Source organism: Sinocyclocheilus grahami, unplaced genomic scaffold, assembly GCF_001515645.1.
Source record: "Sinocyclocheilus grahami isolate Dianchi unplaced genomic scaffold, SAMN03320097.WGS_v1.1 scaffold137.1, whole genome shotgun sequence".
In the NCBI taxonomy this organism is placed as follows: domain Eukaryota; kingdom Metazoa; phylum Chordata; class Actinopteri; order Cypriniformes; family Cyprinidae; genus Sinocyclocheilus; species Sinocyclocheilus grahami.
In genome coordinates, this window is record NW_015505316.1 from 619,950 (window position 1) to 641,856 (window position 21,907).

The following is a 21,907-nucleotide window of genomic DNA, read 5'->3' on the forward strand; positions in this document are numbered from 1 at the left end:
ACCCGCCCGCCAGTGCCTCTTTCACTCGGCTGATGAATTCCTGCTAGGTTTATTAAGGAGCCTTCCCAACTACTGCCAGACTGAGGAATTCCCTGAGGAGAGCTCCAGGCCAGAGCTGACTCACGTTGATGGATGTACTGTTGATTAAAGGCAATCATTGTCGAATAGCCAGATCAGGGGGCTATGGGTAAATGCGTGGGTGGGGTCAGACAACCGTTCGTTCTCTGAAAAGGATGGCAAACTGTCCTGTGGTGGTGAGAGTTCTTAACAATATAAATATCAGACATGCACGCGGCACTGTGGTTTAATCAGTATTGACGCTGACACAGTTTTCCACTAATAAAACACACCCTTTCTCAGTCATAATGAATAAAAGAGCGCATACCTTTGTTGACCACACAAAGACGTGCTGCCTGACCTATGCTAGACTGCACTAGGAATTCATGCCCACACCCTGTCACTCACAGTAAACCGAGGTTGCCAGAGTTGGACAGCTATAGATTCTGGAACGTTTCAAAGTGCTATTGGCCTCCATATGGTTGATCTATAGGAAAAACAAGACACTGATGAAGCCGGATGGTCTTGAATCTTTCATAGTTGCATTATATTTCCATAGAAAAATCCTTGTGCTTTACTGTAAATAAGGCTTTTCCTGCACTGGAACATGTTAAGCCCAGAGTTATGGGTGACCAAGTTAGAGTTTTGTGTGTATAATGTGTGGTGAGTGACTGGCTGGGTAGTAATTGACTTGGGTGTGTGTCCTCAAGAGCCATAAGTACTGGTTTTGGATGGATCTTCTTCCTATCCTGTTACTCTGGTCTTTTCTTTTCTTGCTTGCTTTCTTGTTTTCTTGCTCTTAGTTTCCCACCTTTATACCCTCTCTCAAACTGATTGTGATCCCTAGAGTTTTCCCAAATTAAACCAACTATGCATGGTTTATATTTATTGTTATTGGCTGTTCCAATGACAATGTTATTTTTGGCCTTGACTGCAGGTCTTAGAAGTGACATGCATTAAATGTTTAAACATCCACTTTCACACGGCCCTGCAAACACTGTTGAAGCTCTTCTGGGAGATTTCAAATGGTGTCTTGTAAATAAACTGCTTTGCTTATCCCCATCTGTCTCCCAGAGACAAATATATGCTTTTAGGCCATCCCTAGTTTACATACAAAAGCATTTTAAATAAACGATAGCTCTGACTCACATACATAGGTGTACGGTCAAAAGGTTGTGAAATTTTGGAATTCCTTGCTTAAGAAAGTGCAAAGGGCACTCGAATACCTCGAGCCATTGAGTGACAGCGCAGAAGTGGAATACAGAAATCCTCTGTAAGTGAGATATCAGAGTTTGCTGGGCTACGAGTAAACAAAAGTAAAAAATTAGATGTTCAGCTAAAATATGAGCAATTGCGCAAGCTTAAAATTTGCGCTAAATATAGTTCAGCAGTATTCCATCAGAACAGGGTTGATGAAAGCAGTGATAATCTGTACCCTGAGGTGTAATTATTCTCTGCTTTATGTGATGCTAATGCCCTCTTCTTTTGCTTTATTCAATTCTTGTATACCTATTAAGCCACAGAAACCATTTATCTCCATCTGGGATTCTTAATCTTACTCAACTAGCAGTCAACCACAACAACTCATTGCTGGTTCTTTCCATTGCAGTACCATTTGCCTGGGCAAGTTTAGATAATGAGGAGCACTTCCAAATGGGTTTGGTTGATGTCTTTGATCCTCTGTCAAACTTATGTCAACCTTATGAGAGTGGATGACATGGTTGTTCTGATCATTTCAGGATAATGACTGCTGAAACATACTAATTAAATGAAACTATGCTCACTGGAACTCAAAATGTTTGCGTTGACCATGTGGGAGGAGGTGAGCGAGTTACCATAAGGAGGGAATGGTGTGGATTTTTCCACCTTAGTAATTGGTCACATACAATTACTTTATAGCCATTTTTGCGTATATAATTTGGTACTTTTTTGAGTTCAGTGACATAGCTGGTCCACCAATGGGGTGGAATATTTAGGTTTGACGCTCTATATACACTGTGGCTTTTACATGAGAGGAGTGAACTTTAGGATTGTGTGCATGTGCTGAGTGTATTGTGCTGCTAGTATGTGAGATCAGCAGTTTCCTGCCTCCATGTCAGCTCTGCGTCCCCCGAAACAGGACAAGCTATAGCAGAAACCGGAGGCCTACTAATCCTCAGTGACCCTCCAACTCGTCCGCTCAGGGTTTTCTATTGTCACTCTCGGTCACTGACTTCATTCACTTATTAATTTCCCACTTATTAAGGAATTTTGTTTATGCCTTTGCTTAACATTTTTGGCCTTAACCAGACTTTTCCCATCTGTGTTGCCATCTCAAAGTTTGGACGATGGGCTGATGTTTTGTATGGGTCAGAATGAGAGCAAACCAGAGCACTGGTTGTGCCCATTCAGTTGAGAGATTTGTTTTTTGTAGTATATTTAGGTTTCTTAGTTAACTCTTTTCCTAATTAACAAATCTTCTGGATGAGTCTCAGTATTTGTGTCCTTTTGTGTGCTGTCGTCTTCTCTTCCTCGTGCCCTCTTTCCTTTAGAATGAGTGGAAAGTGTGAAAAGAGAGGGATTAGAGCATTTATTGTGTCTGTTAATGACTAGATGAAAGAGTGAGTGGAATTGTAAAGCGTAGATGTAATTCTCTTACAACTGTTCCATTGGGCTGATAATCCTTTGCACTAATGCTCTCACCACACCTAAAGACCATTCCCTCCCTGCTGGCTTCATGTTACCACTGCATCACCCCCATACATACAAACACACTCACAGCTCTGGCTTTGTCCCATCTGACCAGAAGAACCACTCCAATGACCATTTTGTGGTCCAACCATGTTCTGTGGAAAATGCATTTTTGTAGGAAAATTAGTTAGTATATGCAACTTTCAGTAACTCTCAAAAATATTTAGGGATGAACTGATATAAAAACACTAGCAAAAAATTAAAATCTGAAAATTATTTAATTATTTAATATTTTATTTTCATGCCTGATGGTATAAATATCAATACTATTTTGTCTTGGTTATGCATGTATTTAAAAATAAGTACTTCTAAAAATAGATAGAAACTCTAATAATAGGCAAAAGCAGATAGATCAACAAAAAAATATCCAACTTCAAATTTTCAATATTGACTCATTGACTGATATGATAAATAAAAAAATCACTACTATAGGCCGAAACCTGATTTCATCTATTTGTATTGTGCATACCTTAAAAATGTTGTTTTATTTATTTATTAAACAATTAATGTAATATATATTAGTTAAAGTGTGCTGCTCCACCAGGTGTTGATGGGCGAGTATATCAACACCACAGCAGAGTAAAAAATAAGTTTAGATATTAGAAATATTATTATAAATAATTGTTTATATATTTATTATAATTTTTAATATATATTTTTTATAATATTTATAATAATATAATAAAGATTATTGATACTTTATATATACAGTATATAACTAACAAAAATAATTATAATTAAATATATAAACTTAATTTTATATATGTTTGTTTAAAGATTAGTTAGAGCTATCAGCACATATAGCTGAGTAGTAAAGTTGTCTTCACCTCCTTGTAGGCTGCAGAAAACCAATGTTTATGATTGCACCATGCTATCTTAATCTTCATTTTCTCATGCGTGCATGTTTTATTTTCTCAGTGGTGCTCTGTCTGAATTTAACCTCTTCCCCTGTGAAACGAGCCCCTTGCCGCTGTCCGCACTCACTCTGCTCTGGTGTTTGTTTTACTTGGCCATCAACACCTGGCGGAGCAGCACACTTTAACTCAACTCTGCCTAGGGCAAAATGTAAGCCCCTCTGTGCCTAGGTTTAAAAGACTAGGCCTTTTGTTTTTCTTTCCTTTTTCTCATTCGAAACCCCCCCGTCAAACTCTTGTCCTGGAGGGGTTTGCGCTGTCCCGCCGCCATGTAAACACTCATTCATTCAGCCCTCCTTCCCCTTCTCTGTCGACCCATCCATCCATACATCCGTCCATTAACGTCACCCTCTCATCAGTCTTCGCTCTGACTGCTCCACTCAACCCACACGGCTCACAGACCCCAGTAGGTCATCGGCGAGCAGGATCCAGCTACTCTCACAATAAACAAACAGTCACTCAGAGGCTCTTATGGCCTGGGCTCTCGGTGCCAGATAGTGAGACGGGGCCCATGAAAGACGGCCGACACATCTCTGCATCTCTGCTGGGAAGTTTGTATTACATAAATGTAATCAACGTTCCTCAAAAGCCATAAGTCGTTGTTCGCCTCTGACCTCTCGCTACGCTTTTGGCGAATGAGCCAGTTTCTCCTTTCCAGAGTGTGTCTAACATTCACCTTCTCTGTCCATGCATGCTTTGATTGGCTGCCTTAGTAAGGAAGCTACGCGTCAGCCTTGCGCTTCCTGCTTCCTGTTGTGTCCAAAATGCGAAGACAAAGCCCCTCGCGCTGAACCACATTCCTGCAGTATTTTGGAAAGTGAAACATTGGCTAAAAACACCACAGTAGCTTTAGAATTCAATTGAGTATTGCCGTGTAAAATAGTTTTTCTAAATTGTAAATAAATTTTACAAAAAAAATTACTCTTTCAGTATTTATACATCAAAATTTCACATTTAATTCAGTGTGTTACTTGCTTTGTCTTTGTAATTACTTTAATGTTTTTTTAAATTAATTTAATTGCAGAAAAATTAAAAATCAATACTATTTTGTCTGACAAAAACTATTTATTTTACAAACCCAATTCCAAAAAAGTTGGGACACTGTACAATTTGTGAGTAAAAAAGGAATGGAATAATTTACAAATCTCATAAACTTATATTTTATTCACAATAGAATATAGATAACATATCAAATGTTGGTTGAATACTGCATCAATTACAACATCATGGCTGCGTAGAAGAAAGATCCGGGTACTGAAATGGCCAGCCTGCAGTCCAGATCTTTCACCCATAGAAAACATTTGGCGCATCATAAAGAGGAAGATGCGACAAAGACCTAAGACAGTTGAGCAACTAGAAGCCTGTATTAGACAAGAATGGGACAACATTCCTATTCCTAAACTTGAGCAACTTGTCTCCTCAATCCCCAGACGTTTGCAGACTGTTATAAAAAGAAGAGGGGATGCCACACAGTGGTAAACATGGCCTTGTCCCAACTTTTTTGAGATGTGTTGATGCCATGAAATTTAAAATCAACTTATTTTTCCCTTAAAATTATAAATTTTCTCAGTTTAAACATTTGGTATGTCATCTATGTTGTATTCTGAATAAAATATTGAAATTTGAAACTTTCACATTGCATTCTGTTTTTATTCACAATTTGTACAGTGTCCCAACTTTTTTGGAATCGGGTTTTTAGTTTCTTTTTACGTCAAATTAATGTTACGCCTAAGTGAATTTAGAAAACACAAAATAAATAGTTACATTAATATATGTATTATTTTGTTGGTAAAGAAAAGAAAAACAATCTAAAAACACAACCTCCACAAAGAAATTTTAATTTATTTTAATTATTTCCTATATTTCCTAGCAATTTCTGAGCGAAAATAGTTTCAAAGCAAATCTTACATCACGTTTTTTTCATTGTGGCTTGAAAAGTTTGTAGATCTGATTCCTTACACAAGTGTTTTGAATAAGTTTTGAGTCTTTTGTAAACTTTTTGCATAAAAGGATTAAAGCAGCCCTCCAAACGCCGTCAGGTTTTTGTCCGTGGCTGTTAAGAAGCCAGCCAGCGCATTAACGCGTCATGCGGCATCTACACTATTCGAAACAAGTGTTTTCTCTCTCACTGCCCTGAGTGGCATTCTGCGCCTGTTGTCCGGACTGAATGGGCCGTCGAATGTTGTGCTAGACGCTCACATGTGGCAATGTGGCAAGCGAGGGGACTTAAGAAATTGGAGATTACGAGTGGAGAGCCGAGAGGGGGGCGATATGAAACGGGGTTCGCAGCAGCAGCTGTTTGGCCCCTTTCGCTGTGAATAGGACAATTCTTTTTCTTCCCCTACTCCCCCCTTTCCTTTCAAATCCCACCAGGACTCGTTATCCCTCTCTCCCTCAGTCCCCCTGTCTCCCACACTATCCCCACCTCCGCAGAGGGGCGCGTTAATGAGTTGCAGTAAAGTCTCCACAACAGCTGGCACAGAAACAAGATGAGGAGTCAACTTGAAAGAAGGAATAAATAACACATTGGCTCGATCTTCGCTGCCACGCTGAATTCTTTTCATGCTGCGAGTTTTCTTTTGAAATAAGAGAATGCGTGCTCTCAAATATTAGAGGTAATGTATACCACCGTTAACCCCCTTCCTGTGAGGGAGAGCAAGTGGCTCAACCCAAAACAAGGCCTCAATTGATACAAAGCATTCAGGAAGGAGGAAGCACCCTACTATGTAATTATAACTGTTTGGCAAATCTTCAGATAACAAACCATTAGAAAATGGAAACAATGCTTTGGTATGTGACCACTGTGCTACAGAAATACAATGACTGCAAAAAGTATTTTCTCATTTTTTTGCCACACTTAAAAATTGCATTAATATACACATTTTATCTTTATTTATTATAATAGTATATATATCTTTTTTAGCTTATTATAAGCTACATTATTTTCTAATGTGATTATAAATAATGATTATAAGCAAAAATATATTTAAAATAAAATAATTACATTACATTTACATATATTTTATTATAATATTATATTTATTCTAATATCCATCTTCTCTTATTTGACACTAAGGTATTAAAATAGTACTATTAAAAATCTTTTAATGGAAATAATAAATAAAATGAAGACAAAAAAGTGGGGAAACTGCAAAAGCTGCTGCATGGCGTTTTATACTGATAGACTTCCTCATCACAGGTATATGTTTCGCATTTCTTCAAAGTGTCTTAATACTGACATTTTTGAGCAAATGTCAGTAATCATCTCTCTCTACTCTCTACTCTCTCTTTATACACTGTCTTTGCCTCTGGCAGTATTTCAACACACAAATACAGATATTTCACCTGATCAGACACATGGTGTACATGATTGTGTAATATTGCCACCAATAATCTAAGCCTTGCGTGTGTCTGAGCTTGTTGCCTGACTGATAAAACTTGCTCTTGAAACTGAAAACCAGATATCACAGCTTCATTGTGAAAGTAAATAAATGGTTCTGTATGTGGCTGCTCCAAGAAACTAAAGAGCCAGATTCAGAACGGAAGCAGTGTGTGTTTGTGTGTGCATAGGGTGGTGGTGGATTGTGAATGAGAGTCTGGACAGCGGAAGGACATGAGCTGGGCATGTTGGAATGCTTCTAGACAGATTCCGAGGACACCTTCCTTTTTCTTCCTGTTTGTACATTTACAAAGTCTGATTGACTAAATTTATGCTTAATTTTTTTTGTGACCCCGAAAAGATTTTGATTAAAAGTCATACACGTTTGAAAATCCTTTTTTTTTTTATTATAGAATGCGGTTGTAAATCATCAACATTCATCATCAACATTTTTTTTTTCGTACATTTTTTGTGGCCCCAGATTTTGGACACACTTGAACACACAAGTCTTACTTGTATGACTTCACATTTTAAAGCTTTTATGACATTTAACCAACTGATCTCAAGGTGATTTTTAGGTTATGTATGATGTAATTTCCTCTCAAGTTTACACAGGTGTCCAATTTAAAGGAGTAACCACAGGTGTAGTTCATCACATTAACTATGGACATGTTCTGTGATGTTTGACAACCACAGCCTGTCCAAATACTTAATTTTATACAGTACATTTATCATGTAAAACTTAAATCTTGTAAAGTCATTGTGCTGCTGCAAGTAAATACTACATTATTTAAAGGGGTCATATGATGCGATTTCAAGTTTTCCTTTCTCTTTGGAGTGTTACAAGCTGTTCGTGAATAGATAAGATCCCTAAAGTTGCAAAGACTAAAGTCTCAAACCCAAAGAGATATTCTTTATAAAAGTTAAGACTCATCCACGCCCTCCTAAAACACCTTGTTTAAACAAGCCCCCACATGTTTACGTCACGATGTGGGAAGAAGGGCGGAACACCGCCCAAATGTTCACACAAAGAAAGAAGGCATAACTTTTATATTGTCACTGTAATATTGTTACGTGAAGGTGCTGTGTGTTTCGTTATGAAAGTGAAACTACTTCGTTTGGCCTTCCAAAAGAGGACACAACTAGAAATCAGTGGTTAAGTTGTATTTACGTACGTTTTCATATTTAAAGGATTTGCCGCTGATGATTCAAATGCGAGTTTTGAGAAGTGTAGAGTAGCGCTTGTTGTTTGTCATTTCTCCGATCACAAATGCAGACATGGTTTTATGTTTACGTGGCGCGATGTAACGCAATGCGTAAAAAGACAGTATAAATCATTATAATCAGTAATTATGTCCCCACTGGATGCAACAAATGCCTCGTTTATAATGGGTTTTATTGTTTTTGTCTCATCGCGCCGGCCGGGACACGGCATCACAGTATGGTAAGGAGCGTAACATTTCCGTCACACGCTTGAGGTATTCGGCCAATCACAATGCACTGGATAGCTGGCCAATCAGAACACACCTCGTTTTCAGAACGATGAGCTTTGTAAAAATCGACACGTTTCAGAAAGGCGGGGCATAGAGGAGAAACAATAATGTACAGTATGTGGAAAATAATGTGTTTTTTAACCTTAAACCGCATAAACACATTTCATTACACCAAATACACCAAATAATGTTCTTTTTTAGCAACGTTTATGACCTTTTTAATATTTTGTTGTATAATGCAAAGACATTCATGTATTTTTAAGTGTGGCTTAGTGGTCCAAAGACTTTTTGGGACCACTGTATGTCTAATATATTGTATAATCACTGTATGAATAATATAATGTAATATATGATACGTATATATGTCTAAATGTATAATATCTACTAGACTTGGTTGACAGCAACATTCTTCTTCTTTATTGAATTCTTTGTTAGATGCAGCATTCATCCTGTCTGTTGGTTTTATGCGTTTTGTTCTGTTTTCTCTCGTGGTGGAGTTTTGAGAGCAGAGGTACCGTGCTGGAATGTGGGATGACTGGTCCTGTTTGTTGAGAATGGGGGGGATGGTTCACACAGGATGAGTAGGAGTGTGCTTAGTCTTGCTCTGTCAACTTTGTGCACTCTTGCACAAAAAAAAAGCTGTAGAGAAAAAAAAACATCTTCAAAGGAGGTTAATTTACTGTGTTCATACATAGATGATCACTTGACATGTATATACGCTGTGAGCAGTTTAATTGCACAATTTGCTCTCATCCTCATCCAAGTCATCATACATGTGCTTTTTTTTCTTGCAGAATGTCAGTCTGGCTTCTTCAAATCGTCAGTGTCCAGTGAGGCCTGTAAACCCTGTCCAAAAAACACCCAGCCCTCAGGTCATGGCGCCACCAGCTGCACCTGCATGGACGGCTTTTATCGAGCAACTGAGGACCCCAAAACAGCCGTTTGCTCTGGTGAGAAGCTGCTTCTACATCTCACCTGTCATGAGCTAGTTGCTGTCATTTTGTATTTACATACAATATCCTTTCTCTGTCACTCTTTTCTGTAGGGATTATCTAAACCAGTACAGGTGAATGGGTAAATAAAAGGCTTGTCTGCTCTTTGTCTGCTCAGGTTTACCCTCCGCTCCTCAGAGTCTGGTGGCCACCACAGCTCAGATGTCAATAGGCAGGCTTCAATTGTCATGGAGGCCCCCTGCAGACACCGGCGGGCGCAGTGATATCACATATACTGTGGTTTGCGAGCGTTGTGAGGGGAGGGCATGTCAGCCTTGTGGAGAGAAAGTGCGTTTAGATCCAAGCAACACTGACCTGAAGGAGACCAGAGTCACTGTGAGTGAACTGGAGCCCCATTTGAACTACACCTTCACCGTGGAGGCACGGAGCGGAGTGTCCCAGTTCAGCAATAAGAGAGCCACCAGCAGCATCAACACTGCTTTACATTATACAGGTTGGTGCTCTAACTGATCACGGTAGTAGAAAGCAAAGTGGCCAGTTTAACAGATTTACTAACAGAAAAATTGAAAAAAAAAATTATACCGTTCAAAAATGTGGGGTTAATAAGATTTGTATTTATTTATAAATTAATACTTTTATTTTTAAGCATTAAATTAATCAGAAATAACAGTAAAAACATTTGTAATTTATAAAAGCATTTATTTCTAAAGGATCATGTGACATTGAAGACTGGAGTAATGGCTTCTGAAAATTCGGTTTTGCCATCACAGGAATAAATGACATTTAAAAATATATTCAAATAGAAAATGGTTATTTAAACTGTAATAATATTCCACAATACTAATGCTTTTTCATATACATTTTGATTACTTAAATGCAGCCTTGATGAGAATAAGAGACTTCTTTAAAAAAAAAATTATAATAATTGTACCGACCCCAAACTTAAAAAAAAAAATAGTGGGTTTTTTTAATTCTCATTTTCAGTCTCTCAATTTTAACTCTTTCATTTCATTTTCACTATTTTTTCTTTTGGCAATGAAAACTATAAAAAATATATTTTAAAAATTATAGTAGTAGGCTTTAATTTAGGTTTAAACATGCAGCAGAAATCTGATCGTTTTAGTTTTTGTAGTATAAACAGCTAAAAACAGACACAAAGTCGGATGTTTACAAACCTTATTCAAACCACATCCATTTGTGGTTTGAACTCCGATTAAAATCAGATATTTTGTGAATTATAGTCTGTACGGTGACTCCAGTCAGATCGAATTTCAGGTTTTTTTTCCTAACCCTATTGAAAGTGCACAGTGTTTACTGGGACTGTTTCCAATTACACTCAATTTTCCCCTCACTATAGAAAACCATGTGACATTCACTATTTGCACACAGTCCTAAAGATCAGATTTAAAAGTTTTGGGTGTACAATGTAAACAAGCTCATATACGTCAGAGACTCAAACTTAACTGTTGTTTTACCGCCAGATCCCCCAAAAGTGACTGCGATGCATCTTGTGGACAGCAGCTCCACCAGCCTGTCGCTTCAGTGGTCTGTTTCTCACCGTTCCAAGCCAGTTGCCACACGTTATGAACTGATGTATCGCAAAAAGGTCAGTTACAATATCCATTTCAGTCTTAATACGTAACTGCAAATCTTGATCCATGATGTTATTCTCCATTTCATCATCTTGCTTTCATTGTCATGTCTACAGGAAAATGATGAGGAGATAGCCAATGGAAAGGTCACTACCTACACTGTGCTGGTGCTGGAAAAGAACTTAGTTCAGATCAGTGATCTGTCTCCTTCCACCGTCTACTTGTTTAAAGTTCAAGCTCTCAGCCCAGAAGGAAACCCAGGCAGCTACAGCTTGGAACAGGAGTTTTCAACGCTCCCGCAAGGTGAACAAAGTGAAAATGTTTGCTTTTATGAAATCAAAATTGTATATTTATGGTTTTCAGTTCTCTGGATTTGAGGCCATTTATGTGTTCACATACCTAAATACTGACAAAATTCACTGTTTAAAATGTACAGGCTTTTTCTTAGTGGAAAATGAACCAAAATACTGATGACTCATTCTGCACTACACAGATATTTGTACACAGTCCAATCAAATGTTCTCTAGAATGAGAAAGTCCCGCCCCCAATACCACCAGCAAATCAAGTTCATGGCTATGACGTAACTACATACTATTGGCTATTTAAAAAAGGGACAAACAGATAAAGACATGTTACGCCCAAATTTCCTGTTTCAAAATGCAATACATCAACACAGACAAAAGGACTGTTCTGGGCAAGCAAATTCATTGGGTCTTTTATAATTAAAAATATATACATTTTAATATAATTGTACAATAAAATGTTCTATTGTTTTTCTTCTTCTTATGAATGGATTCTTTTTTTTAAATCAGTGTCAGAATGTGTTGTTTTGGGGGGGGGGGTTTAATAACCTACTTGTCGTTAAGTGACAGATAATGTTTCTTTGCTCTTTTATGTTATGGAGTGTGCTTTATTCTTGAATGACTCATTTGCTTGGCTGCTTTGTTGTTGTTTTCCCAGCTTCTCAAAAAACAGGAAACACAGCAGTGGTCCTCGGGGCCGCAATCGGAGGAGGCGTCATGCTTTTCATCGTGGTAGTGGTCCTGCTTCTGCGAAAACGGTTAGCAACAAGCACTTCACGCACACACCCGGCTTTGTACCTCTCCCCCAGTCACTCCTTCAAGCCGTTCCTTTTCTTTCTCCTTAAAAATCCATTCAGTGTTTCCCTTTCACCGCTCTCACACGGCTCCTTACCACTTTTGAGGAAGAATCAATTCACTGACTGCTCACTAAGTGTATCTTAACAAGAGGCGTGTTTGAAAGGAGATGAATCAGAGAGGCATATTGTGTAAGACAAGAGGTGACGGGATTGTAGCAGTTCTGTGAAGGCGACCTGAGCCCTTCGTAGTTCCCTGTGATAACCCAGACCTCTCACCACTTGGCAAACACAGACCACTTTTTTTCTAAGCACTCCTCGACTGAATGGAGCCGGTCCAGCGCTGGCTACTCTTAAAACTCAAGTCTGAAAAGAAATCTGTGGGTTTGCTGAAAAACAGAGCACTCATTGAGTTGTTTTTCTTCTACAGGCGAAGAAACTCTCACACCAGACAAGGGCCAGAGGACGCCTATTTCTCCAGCCCAGGTTAGTGGCATTGAATTTCATTTGGTGGCTTTCTTCTTTTACAACCCCTCCTCTTAAATTCTCCCTGAATTATCTTCAATGCAGACCAGTTGAAGCCGTTGAAGACCTACGTTGATCCTCACACGTATGAAGACCCCAACACGGCGGTGCTCAAGTTTGCCAGCGAGATCCATCCTAGTCACATCACAAAGCAGAAAGTCATCGGAGCAGGTTAGTACATCCATGGTAGTCTGACAAGCCGCTGTGGGGCTGTTTTGAATGCATTCTTCAACACTCATTGATTTGAAGTTATGTTACAGTTCATTGAGAGTGACAGCTTTTTTACAGTTCATTGGAGTGACAGTTTAAAACAAGGCGCACATTAGAAATTGTCTGATTCGAGCTTTACATGTTAGAGCTGGAATATTTTTAGCGTAGTTATTCTTTCCCTCCAGAGACGTTTTTTCCCCTCCCAATGTCATTCAAATTGAATTAGTGTTGTTTTCTTAACCCGCTCTGGAGGTTTTTTTCATATCCCACATGGAGGAGTACTGCTATAAAAAACCTGAGTTAATTAATCATGACTTAAAAATAAAACAAACAACCGCTAAATTAGACCTAAGTCCTAAAGTGTTTATAGGCTAGATATCAAATGTCAAATTTAAATGAGAAGATCAGTGCGCCATGGTCGCGTTTCCCTTGTCCACTTTTTGTCTGCTTGTTGTACACAGATTCTCATGCCCCTTCTGACCCCCTCCCATGAATCCACTCACTAATGTTCATAGGCTTCTTCGTGGCCAGCTGCATGCTGGTTATCATTTCAAAGCACCTCCTTCATGTTTTTAAATAACCCCTATATGTCATGAGGCACGATTAAAGTGTTGTCATTTGATGTGTTGCTTATCTGATGCCTGTATGCCTCTCACTTTGGTGGATTGCTGTAGGTGAGTTTGGAGAGGTGTATCGAGGAATTCTGAAAGCTCCCAGTCGCAAGGAAACAGCGGTAGCAATAAAGACGCTAAAGCCAGGATACACAGAGAAACAGAGGCAGGACTTCCTCAGTGAGGCCAGCATCATGGGACAGTTCTCACATCAGAACATCATCCGACTGGAGGGGGTGGTCACCAAATGTGAGTGCCCTATTAAGTGTAGTCTACATCTAGTTTTATAATAAATTTGCGTTTAAAAAATAAATAAATATATTTGTAAAAATTCCCAAAAAAGAATGTATTATTTATTAGATAATAAATAATGTGATTTATGATTAAATTGTCAAGTAGATAGCGATATAATTATAATTAAATAAGCCCTTTAAAAAAAAAAAGAAAGAAAAAAAAATTAATATTTTATAGTATAAATATAAAAATGTTTGTATTAAAATTATAGTCATAAATTATTTGTATGATTAAATATATATTTCTTTGAATAAAAACATGGTACATATTTTTTAATTCAAGAAATTAAGGAATAAAATATTAATTTGGTTTAACTTAGTATATATAAAAAGTGCATATATATATATATATATATACACTTTTTAATTATATTTTTTATATACTTTTTATTATACTTTTTATTTTTTATACACCTTTTATTATTTTCTAATTTTATAGTATAAATATGCAAATAATTATAGAAAATGTATAGTAATAAATTATTTGTAGTAGTAAATATGTTTCTTTAAATAAAAACATGCTATATACAGTGGGTACGGAAAGTATTCAGACCCCCTTAAATTTTTCACTCTTTGTTATATTGCAGCCATTTGCTAAAATCATTTCAGTTTTTCTTTTTTAATAAATCTGCAAAAATGTCAACAATTCTGTGTTTTTCTGTCAATATGGGGTGCTGTGTGTACATTAATGAGGAAAAAAAAATAACTGAAATGATTTTAGCAAATGGCTGCAATATAACAAAGAGTGAAAAATTTAAGGGGGTCTGAATACTTTCCGTACCCACTGTATGTGTATGTGTGTGTGTGTATAGCGTTACAAAAAAAGTAATTTATTGTACTGTAAAAGTGTTGCATTAAATAAATATCAATAAACGTTTTTGTTGTTACTTGAGTTTTATCCTCTGAAAATATTTACTGAGAACTTACATTTGTTTTTACTTTTAGTTTTGTAAAGCCGCTTTGTGTCTTTGTTTGTTTTCAGTCAAGCATGCCATGATTGTGACTGAGTACATGGAAAATGGAGCTCTTGATAAATACCTGAAGGTTCGTTTGTCAAATTCATCACTGAGGCAGGAAAATTATGACAGATGATACTGACATACCTTCAAAGTGATTTAACATAGCAAATAATTTACTCAAGAATTCCCTTGTGTGGAACTAGAAATAAAACTCTTACTACTTCACAGGATCATGATGGCGAGATGTCATCCTTCCAGTTGGTTGGTATGCTCCGTGGCATTGCGGCCGGAATGAAATATCTCTCAGACATGAGCTATGTACACAGGGATCTGGCTGCCAGAAACATCTTGGTCAACAGCAACCTGGAGTGCAAGGTGTCTGACTTTGGTTTGTCACGTGTTTTGGAGGACGACCCTGAAGGAACCTACACCACCAGCGTAAGTTCACATAGCAAATAAATGTGTGGCTACAAGCTGCTCTTAACTCCAGATGTCTTTATTTTACCATCACTACAACCTGGTTATTATTTCAGGATTTTCAGAAATTACAAGGGATTGCCGACACTTGTTTATATGTTTTATACTTGTTTTTCCCCAACAGGGAGGTAAAATTCCGATTCGTTGGACTTCTCCGGAGGCCATAGCTTACAGGAAATTCACGTCAGCAAGTGATGTGTGGAGTTTTGGCATTGTCATGTGGGAGGTCATGGCCTTTGGAGAGAGGCCATATTGGGACATGAGTAACCATGAGGTACAGACTGGCCACACCACGTCGGCTATGAACAATAACTCTGCTGTTTGTCTCAAAGGACCTTCCGTCTTATCTGACTACTTTTGTCTCTCTAGGTAATGAAGGCCATTAATGAGGCTTTCCGCCTTCCTGCTCCAATGGACTGCCCCTCTGCGGTCTATCAGCTGATGTTACAGTGCTGGCTGCAAGATCGCTCCAAACGGCCCCGCTTTGGCGACATTGTCAGCATACTAGACAAACTCCTCAAGAGCCCAGATTCTCTGAAGGCCATTGCAGATTTTGACCCTCGGTAAGCGCTCAACACATACTTTGAATTCTTAAAAGGCTCGTACAAAGCTTCACAAGGCGTGAACGGCAGAGAGAAGTTGAGGCATGTACCGTCTATTACACAATTTTGCGCAGTTCAAACAAAGTCATTCCTTGGTAAAGATAAGACATGCAACCACGTACCAGTGGTGCTGCTGAATGGTTTGGCATCTTCACATTGTAGGCGTGCAAGAGGGAGAAATCTGACAGTTCCGTATCTTAATCAGATTCTCGAACCGAACAGACAGGTTTTCCTCTCGCAGTGTGTCTCTTTCCCACCCAATAATTACAATAAGGGAAAGGCAAAAAAAGGTCTCAGTGTGTGGTTTGTTGAATGTATTTGTGTTCTGTCTTTGTCAGAGTTTCCATTCGGCTTCCCAGCACCAGTGGCTCAGATGGCTCTCCCTTCAGGTCTGTGGCCGAGTGGCTGGAGTCCATCAAGATGAGCCAGTACAGTGAAAACTTCAGCATAGCCGGAATCGTCAGCATGGAGCAGGTGCTGCAGATGAAGAGCGAGTGAGTAACACAAATTTCCCCTCATTCTGGACCTTTAGCACGCTATACAAGGGAAGAATGGCTGTGAGCAATCAGATGAGATCATGCCAACTGTCCAAAGTCCATTTCTGCAGAACTGATTTCTGCTTTACTTGCTGTGTCATATCCTGGTGTCCAGATAAACGGGGTTTTCAGTAGATTAAAACTGTATTTTTTTCTATAGTTAATTCGCTCAAATTTAGTCTCTAAATATATAGAGACTGGAGTCATAAAAAGTTTTTTACTTGTTCTGTTATCATGACTGTTTGCCCATAAATGGTGTTTCTGCCATACAAAGACTGCAAATGTCCTTATTTTTTGTTAAACATCTTAATAATTTAATTTATAAATAAATGAGCTGTTTTGACGAAATGTCTCCACCATGTACAGATAAATGACAGTTCAAAGAGTAGTTATTATAGTGAAAATAAATAAATAAATAAAATAAAATGTATTATTATTATTCTTATTCTTCTTATTATTTAATAACAATAACATATTATAACTGGTGGTGGATGAGGAGATTCCCCCCTTTCATGTAAAGCACTTTGAGTACCCAGAAAAGCTCTATATAAATGTAATGAATTATTAATTAATTATTAACAAATTATTATAACAACAAAAACAATAATAATAATAATAATGAAAATTATTATTAAAACAAAATAGTTAACGTAATGTTTTTATTAATAATAATAATAATAATTATTATTATTATCTCACTATTCAAATATGTAATTTCGTTTATATTTGCATGTATTATTATTATTATTAATATTGCTATTATTATTACCACTGTTCAAAAAATTATTTAGAATTGTAATTTCACATAAAAAATTGCACTGTTTGGAGATACAGTATCCTATTTTGTAAACGTCCTTCAATTTTCCCTCTTACATAATACAAAATTAGTATTCTGACATTATGTAAAATAGTCCTTTGAATAAAATGGCCCAGATGAACACAATTTGAGAGTTCTGGGAATTTGGGAAGGAATTCAGGGTGTTTGGAGAGCTTCCTTTCCTGTGGCCTACAGCCTACACTGAGGCTGATTGGTCAGGACAAGATCGTATTTAAATAAGATGGTATCTTTTAACTTTTAATAATTCCTAGAACATATAAATATTTTCCATGTTTTTGTTTTAGGGATCCGGTAATTGAATGTGGCTTAAATGTATGCTTTGGTTGCAAGGATAATCTCACACAACCGCAGACCATTTTTGATTTACTGTATCTGGCGAGCGCGGAAACCACATAAATTGTAATAACGATTTAACCTTCTTAAGACTTTTAATCGAGTCAAGCAGTAACAATTTACTTAAAAACGTAAAAACCTTTCAGCAGCATCTCAGCAAACACCTTAAAATGCTATTCATTGATTCAAGTTTGAACGGAAAACACTGTGGCAGCAGAGAAAGAATAGACGTGGCTTTTAGAGGCCTGGATGTGGTGAATTGTGGCATGCTGTTCCCCCTCCCCTCTTCTGCCATCCCTCCCTTCCTCCCACTGTTTCGGCAGACTCTCTCATCCCTCCCATTCCCAACAGCGCTAGTCAAGGCCTGTGCTTTCACTGTAGCCAGGAACCACCGTTTCTGCCTGCTGGGGCCATGAGGCTATGCGGCTGCTCCCCTCACATCAACACGATTGGACTTAAAAGTCAGGACATGAGATGAAAGAGTGTAGGGATGGTGAAGGAGAGAGCTGGTGTACATGTGGAGGTAAAGACGACAGTGCTGGACCTCACGGAGGAGGCAGTTTGACTGATGAAGGGGTTGGGAGTGTAGTGACAGCGTAGCTCCAAGACCACTGGCTCTGCTCCCGTGGGTGTTTTTAGCCTAGAAGCTCGCTGAACTTTGTGTGGAGGACCAGAAATGTCTTTGATGTGTTTGTCTTTTATTTTATGGCCGACTGTTCCATCTGGTGTCATCTGGTAGCACTCTTTAAAACCAGAAACTATTTACAAGTCCTCCGCTGCCTGTGCCGGCCAGCTCTGATTCATGGCGGGTGAAGGGAATCCTTGTTAAATCATCAAGGCGCTAATTAAAAATGTAATTAGGACTGTAATTAGCATGATAACATGCTATCTTTCAAACGCCTCCTCAAAATGACTTTTTGAAAGATTAGATTATGTATAATTTTCAAGCAACCTCCCACCGTGTTATCATCTTTGATGAAAACTAAAGCAAAGGCTAAGAAATAAATATCTTTGATATAAAAAAAATAAAATACATTTATTAAAAGCAAATAAAAAAAAAACTGGGGAACTAACCAAAAATACATTTTTTTAAATATATATTTTTGACTCCAGTTACATTGTAGTAAAAAACTTTGATTTGCATGGTGTCTTTGCTAAGACTAAAATAAAAATGAAGACTACAAAAAATCCTGTGATAAGTTATGAAAACTAAAACAGAAACTAAAGAATAAACGTTTTCTAAATAAATCAATAAACTGAAATAATAATAAATAAAACATATTTGGCAAAACTGAAACTAATCTCAAATACATTTCATGAGTCCAAAACCAAAATAATCAAAAATTAATTTATGCCATGTTTTAGTGTTCGATACATGCTGTATTATAAAATTGAGTGTATTAATTTGGCTAAAACTGACAAACCAAAATTGACAAAAACTCCACTCCCCTCAAAAAAAAAAAAACCTAACAAACAATTAAACTGCAAAGACAAACTGAAAATAAAACAAAAATTAAACATAAACATAACTCAGCAAAACTGAACCTGAACAAATACTCAAATAAAACGAAAATGGACATAACTTCATTGTTGTTTTAGTTTTAAATGGTATATTATAAAACTTCAAAAAGCATTTGCATGGGGTATTATAAAATGTTGCTAAAACTAAATCAAAACTAAGACTAAATTAAAAGAGAAACTATAGAATAAACATTTTGTAAATAAATAAACTGACAATTTTGGCCAGGATGCTTTTGTAAAAGAGATTTTTAATCTCAATGTGCTTTTCCTGGTAAAATAAAGGTAAAAAAAAAATAAAGAACTTGGCAAAACTGAAAATAAACTAAAATACCTATTAATGACTCCCAAGCTAAACTAAAATAAAATAAAATGAAAATGGACATAAATTCATGCTGTATTATAAAATTTAGTGTATTAACTTTGGCTAAAATGAAACAAAAACTGTGAGAACTAAACTGAGAAGACAGAATGATAAATAAAAATATAAACAAAATAAAAATGTCACAACCTTAATCACCCTGCCCTCCAGTTCTCACACACTCTTTCTTTTCTGTTTCCCAGGGATATTCGTAACATTGGCGTCCGTCTGCCGGGCCATCTGAAGAGGATTGCCTACAGTATCTTGGGGCTTAAGGACCAGACGAGCACCCTGAGTGTATTTGCAGTGTGAACGGTCTTTAAAATGCACCGAAGGGACCGAACCCTTTGGCCGTGGACTGAATAAACTCTCATCTGCCTCGGGATTGGACTGCAGGGACAGCCCTTGACCTGGCCATAACCCTCCAGTGCAGCGAGATGGACTCTCACCGCTGTGGAGACGAGTAGCATTTGGTGTACTTATCAAAGATGGAGGAAGTGTAAAACAATCAAAAAGCTATTGATGTATGCATCAAACCATGTATATTAGATATATTTTTACCATACGCATACTTAATGACTCCCAAGCTAAACTAAAATAAAATAAAATGAAAATGGACATAAATTCATGCTGTATTATAAAATTTAGTGTATTAAATTTGGCTAAAATGAAACAAAAACTGTGAGAACTAAACTGAGAAGACAGAATGATAAATAAAAATATAAACAAAATAAAAATGTCACAACCTTAATCACCCTGCCCTCCAGTTCTCACACACTCTTTCTTTTCTGTTTCCCAGGGATATTCGTAACATTGGCGTCCGTCTGCCGGGCCATCTGAAGAGGATTGCCTACAGTATCTTGGGGCTTAAGGACCAGACGAGCACCCTGAGTGTATTTGCAGTGTGAACGGTCTTTAAAATGCACCGAAGGGACCGAACCCTTTGGCCGTGGACTGAATAAACTCTCATCTGCCTCGGGATTGGACTGCAGGGACAGCCCTTGACCTGGCCATAACCCTCCAGTGCAGCGAGATGGACTCTCACCGCTGTGGAGACGAGTAGCATTTGGTGTACTTATCAAAGATGGAGGAAGTGTAAAACAATCAAAAAGCTATTGATGTATGCATCAAACCATGTATATTAGATATATTTTTACCATACGCATACGTTTATTTTTTAGAGAAGATATAGTCAATTCTTTAGTATCGTTTTTAAAAATTTTTGTTTAGTTTCATATGCATGCTTAATAATTTTCACCAGAGAGCGATCAATGCTAGTTAGCACTCACTCTACACTCAGATCTTATGTTGCTCCTCCAATGCTGTTGGCACTGTATTGCTCTGTACTTTTCAGCAAAACGAGAGAAAACCAGACCCACAGGTCTTTCTGTACCAGAAACGTGGACTCAAAGCTGGCGGTTATGGGTTTAACGTAAGACTTAACCATGTTCTGCTGAGATCAAGGTGATTGTAATGCTCTCTGGTTTCTATCATGCTCGAGTTGGCCATGATTTGATGTCTCGCACGATGACATTTCTTTACAATTGCACTCTCAGCGCTATATGCTTTGGACCATCAAGTTTAAAGTCTCTGGTTTAGATGAAACGGAGCAGCGAGGCGTTCCTTAAATCCTGTGTTTTCTCTGCAAACAAGAAGAGAGGAGGCACCGCCATGAAATAGCACTTAAATCAGAAATCTCAACAGCTGTCTCATCCCTTATCGTTATGAAAGGTTACGGCAGCGATGACATTAAGGATCGAAGGGAACAAAGAGCAAGCGAAATGACAAAATGGAAATGGGTTAAGAAGAAAAAACTGTTCTGGAACAGATTGTCGGACTAAACCAAATGGGAAAATGCGATCCGGCGGTGTTCTGCAAACAAATGCACGGTTCTGATTTTCAGATATTTGCACCAAGTGACAGTCCTAGCAAACTAAGGAAATGATCAAACAGACAGTTATGCGGACCAGGATATGTGGATGTCTGTTATTCATTCTGTATCAGCAGATTAAGGTCGCCTGGAGCTGTGAATTGCAGAGACTATCTTTGGCAGATCTGGTTTATGATTAACTGATCCAAGATATGCTGGGATGAAATTGTACGACCTTTCTTGATTATTTCCTCTGACTTATAGGACCTCAATATGATTTCACATGTGGGGTAGATAAGCCCCTTGCATGGAAAAAGTCTTTCTCCATGTTAAACTCCTTTTTTTGTATTTACAGAGGAGAGAAACAGCTACATAATGTCCTTAAATCTTAATGGATATTGCAGTTCCTTGTTAATTTCACTTTATTCTGATTATTTCTAGATGTTGATGTTGAAAGCAGATGGGTTCTTCCATACTTAGAAATGACATATTTAGTGTTTGTTTGCAGTTGATATTGTGTTTCATGTCTTTTTTTTAAGTGGGACGTTGATACTGGCAA

The 21,907-nt window shown here is 37.7% G+C and overlaps 1 protein-coding gene across 1 annotated transcript in view; it reads left to right on the top strand.

The window, feature by feature from the left end:
• Positions 1-20,039, top strand: part of LOC107591085 (ephrin type-A receptor 2-like) — a 24,166-nt gene extending 4,127 nt beyond the window's left edge. Inside the window, exons 4-17 of the mRNA XM_016280093.1 lie at positions 9,368-9,523; positions 9,684-10,019; positions 11,008-11,132; positions 11,235-11,421; positions 12,080-12,179; positions 12,646-12,701; positions 12,786-12,911; positions 13,625-13,810; positions 14,837-14,898; positions 15,042-15,251; positions 15,415-15,564; positions 15,660-15,853; positions 16,231-16,386; positions 19,682-20,039. Of these exons, the coding sequence (XP_016135579.1) occupies positions 9,368-9,523; positions 9,684-10,019; positions 11,008-11,132; positions 11,235-11,421; positions 12,080-12,179; positions 12,646-12,701; positions 12,786-12,911; positions 13,625-13,810; positions 14,837-14,898; positions 15,042-15,251; positions 15,415-15,564; positions 15,660-15,853; positions 16,231-16,386; positions 19,682-19,790 (2,153 nt within the window). The 3' untranslated portion in view covers positions 19,791-20,039. The remainder of the gene's footprint in view (positions 1-9,367; positions 9,524-9,683; positions 10,020-11,007; positions 11,133-11,234; positions 11,422-12,079; positions 12,180-12,645; positions 12,702-12,785; positions 12,912-13,624; positions 13,811-14,836; positions 14,899-15,041; positions 15,252-15,414; positions 15,565-15,659; positions 15,854-16,230; positions 16,387-19,681) is intronic.
• The last annotated feature ends 1,868 nt before the right edge of the window (positions 20,040-21,907 follow it).